The following is a 3,547-nucleotide window of genomic DNA, read 5'->3' as shown; positions in this document are numbered from 1 at the left end:
TATATATATATATATATATATATATATATATATATATACATATATTTACACACAGCTTGTGATGGGTTTCTTAGTCTGTTAGAATTAATAACCCACCACAAATAAGGTATTTGATGTACGAAGAGTCCTTCTCGAGGCAACTTCCCGAGGGTCAAACATAAGAAATTAGTAGATGAATAAGTAATTGAATAATCAGTCATTAGAACAGAATTAATGAAACATAAAAGTAGAAAAACAAAAGCTAGTTGCTTGAGACACAATATCATGGAATTGTAACTTTTCCATGTAACCAGATTTCCCAACATGAGTACGCGATCTTTAATCCCATCATCTGTTACTTTAATAGTTACTTCGTTTATTCCTTTGATTTACATTTCTTTTATACATAAATGATTACCAATTGCAGGTCTTTAACCAATATAATATGAGGGCCAACAACAGGGAAAAGGAATGGCCATGACTGAATGTGTAATCATATTGAATATATTTTTCCACACTGCGTTTAGGTAGACAAAGGACCTATAACTTTAAACCCGTAAAATGTTTCTAGGGAAATACGAGACAAAGTATAAGATTAGTCTTTTTATTGTGGTGCAATGGAGGTGACATTTATTCCTCGACTACGCGTTATTTTCACATCAATTTACATATATTTTTATTTTCTATATATATAATCCAGTTCGATCACCGACAGGCCGGATTATAAAATAATGAAACTCAAGATAAGAATTAAGAGCGACACATATCAGTTGTGGAATCTGTGAAGTTCCGTTTGTTTGAGTGCGATCTTGTGCTTCAGTGACTGGATCTGAGACTGAAGACTCATTATGACTCTTGCCAAGTCAGTCATTTGTTTCTCCATCTCAAACTCGCGCCTCGACGCCTTCTGTCGACTGCTGAAGGCCCTTAGGGCTCGCTGTCTCTTCCTCTCCAACGCGGGGTCAATCTGGGGCGGCCACTCGTACGTTCTCTGCTTGCCTCTTGCGGAAACCTGGATCCAGCGAGGGATCATTGTCCGTCCTGCCAGGTCCTGGATTCGCTCCAACTCTTGGATATCGCTGGAAAGTTCGCTGTTTAATGACTCTTGGATTCCCTCTACCATTTGAATATCCCTGAATGGTTCACTGGTCGACGGTTCTTGGATTCGGTGTCCACCTTGGATGCCATAGGACGCGTGACTGCCTCTGGTTTGGTGGTCGGTGGTAACGGTGAAGTGCGGCTGCGAGTCCTCACAAGGGTTCCACATAGCAGATTCTTGTGACGTGGAATCTTCCAAATCACTGACAGGACCCCATATACTGCTATCGTGTGCTGATACCCCGTCTGCGCTGTGGTCGAATAGAAGTCCCTCCTGATGGTAATCACTTGACGTGCAATTCGGATGTTGCAATCCTGTAGAATCATTGTCGAGTAGGGCAATGTCAAAGTCACTGAGGATATTTTCCTCAGTTGTATCCTTTGCCGCAGGAGGAGCGTGTGCAAGGCTTTCAAAAGGGAACATGTTGCACGCTGAAGAGGAGCAGTGGAATGGCAGCCAGTCTGCAGCTCTGTGCCACATACGCCTAACTAACGCCACTCACATCGACCTGCAGTTTATATGTAGATCATGTCCTGCGAGTGTAACCGAGAAACGAATGTGAGACACGAATGTAGACGAGGCTTTTTCATTCCTGAACTTCGTCTGGGTCCATCCCCGAGTTCGGGGAAGTTGCGTAACATCTAAAAGGAAGACAGCGTTTTGTTAATGTACTTACGCCACATATAGCCACATTTTAAGCCGGGTAATACGATTTCATGGTATTATCTATTCATCTATATATGTATATATATATATATATATATATATATATATATATGTGCACATATATGTATATATATATATATATATATATATATATATATATATATATATATATATATATATATATATATATGTGCACATATATGTATATATATATATATATATATATATATATATATATATATATATATGTACATATATATATATATATATATATATATATATATATATATATATATATATATATATATATATATATATATATATATATATATATATATATATATATATACCTTTATCTTCGTGTGTAAATATATATATATAATATATATATATATATATATATATATATATATATATATTTCTATATATATATTTATATATGTATGCATGCATGTATATATGTATACACATATACACACACACACACACACATATACATATATATATATATATATATATATATATATATATATATATATATATATAGAGAGAGAGAGAGAGAGAGAGAGAGAGAGAGAGAGAGAGAGAGACGTGTGGGTGTAATATGTATATTTGTATATATTGTATATATATATATGACACACACATATATATGTATATATATGTATATATATATATATATATATATATATATATATATATATATATATATATATATATATATATATATGTGTGTGTGTGATGTACATATGTGTGTGTGTGTGCATATATATGTATATATATATATATATACATACATATATATATATATATATATATATATATATATATATATATATATATATATTCATATTCATATGTCAAGGTAGAAACACGAAGCGTTGATGCATTGCAGCGATAGGTGCAGGAGGGCCATTGCACCATCTCCTCCAACGCACAGCCGAGCTCGCCTTCTGGCCCGGGTAGTTTCCCGTCGTTGGTGCAAAGCTCCTCTCTCGTGCCATAGAGATTCCCTTGCAGCAGCACTGGACGTGTTGTTTCTTCTTTTGTAGACCTTGTTGCGCGATTTGTCTATAGACCGTCTATAGACACCGTTCTTTGTCTCTTTGTCTATAGACCGTCTATAGACACCGCTCTTTGTCTCGTCTAGCGTCCACACTACGATTTGAATTTTTCGTCTAGTCTCTGTCAGGACATCATGGAGAACATTGCTTTGTGCGGAGTGAGTTCCTGCTTAGCGCTAATTGCAAGTGAAAGAACGAGAAAACGTAAACGTTGGTGGAGTCGCGAAGTGTTTGCAGAAGGACCTAGGTTCGGTAGTTCATAATTAAATAAATTAAGACTGGAGGACACCATGGGTTTTCGTAATTTCACCCGCCTAACCTCTACTGATTTCGAAGATTTGCTGCTGATGGTTGGAGGACTGATAATGAAGAAGGATACAAAATTTGGAGAAGCTATACCAGCTTCTCTTCGACTAGCAGTCACACTGCGTTTCCTAGCAAGTGGAGACTCTTTCACGAGCCTCATGTTCACCTTTAGAATATCTAAGCCAGTGATTCAAGTGCCCTTTTTTTTATTTACTTATTTTTTTACGCGGTTTTCATAATCGGAACTCGTCACATCCCAAGCTAGCTAGAAGCATGATAATCTTCGATTAGTTTCAATACCTTTTCGTTTGACCACATTTCAAAAAACAATGTAAAAGCGTAGCTGGTAGCTGGAGAAAGACTGGGAAGTCCGATGTGTCTCGTCTATCGTTGCAGATGTCGTACACACTAGCAAAACGTTGTGCAACATGTC

The 3,547-nt window shown here is 36.3% G+C and overlaps 1 protein-coding gene across 1 annotated transcript; it reads right to left on the bottom strand.

Moving 5' to 3' along the window:
- Nucleotides 1-307: 307 nt before the first annotated feature.
- On the bottom strand, nt 308-1,757 carry LOC147467111 (uncharacterized). Its single transcript, XM_086532818.1, has one exon. It carries the CDS (start codon nt 1,556-1,558, stop codon nt 746-748), a length of 813 nt encoding a protein of 270 aa, XP_086388944.1. The 5' UTR covers nt 1,559-1,757; the 3' UTR covers nt 308-745.
- Nucleotides 1,758-3,547: the final 1,790 nt, after the last annotated feature.

The sequence above is a fragment of the Penaeus japonicus genome, unplaced genomic scaffold (genome assembly GCF_977035675.1).
Source record: "Penaeus japonicus unplaced genomic scaffold, GWHDUDI00000001_assembly GWHDUDI00000038, whole genome shotgun sequence".
NCBI lineage: Eukaryota > Metazoa > Arthropoda > Malacostraca > Decapoda > Penaeidae > Penaeus > Penaeus japonicus.
This window is presented reverse-complemented; position numbering and strand designations above follow the sequence as displayed.

Excerpts from the sequence above, each read along its gene's own strand:
- LOC147467111 (XM_086532818.1), bottom strand. The coding sequence starts at position 1,558 with ATGTGGCACAGAGCTGCAGACTGGCTGCCATTCCACTGCTCCTCTTCA.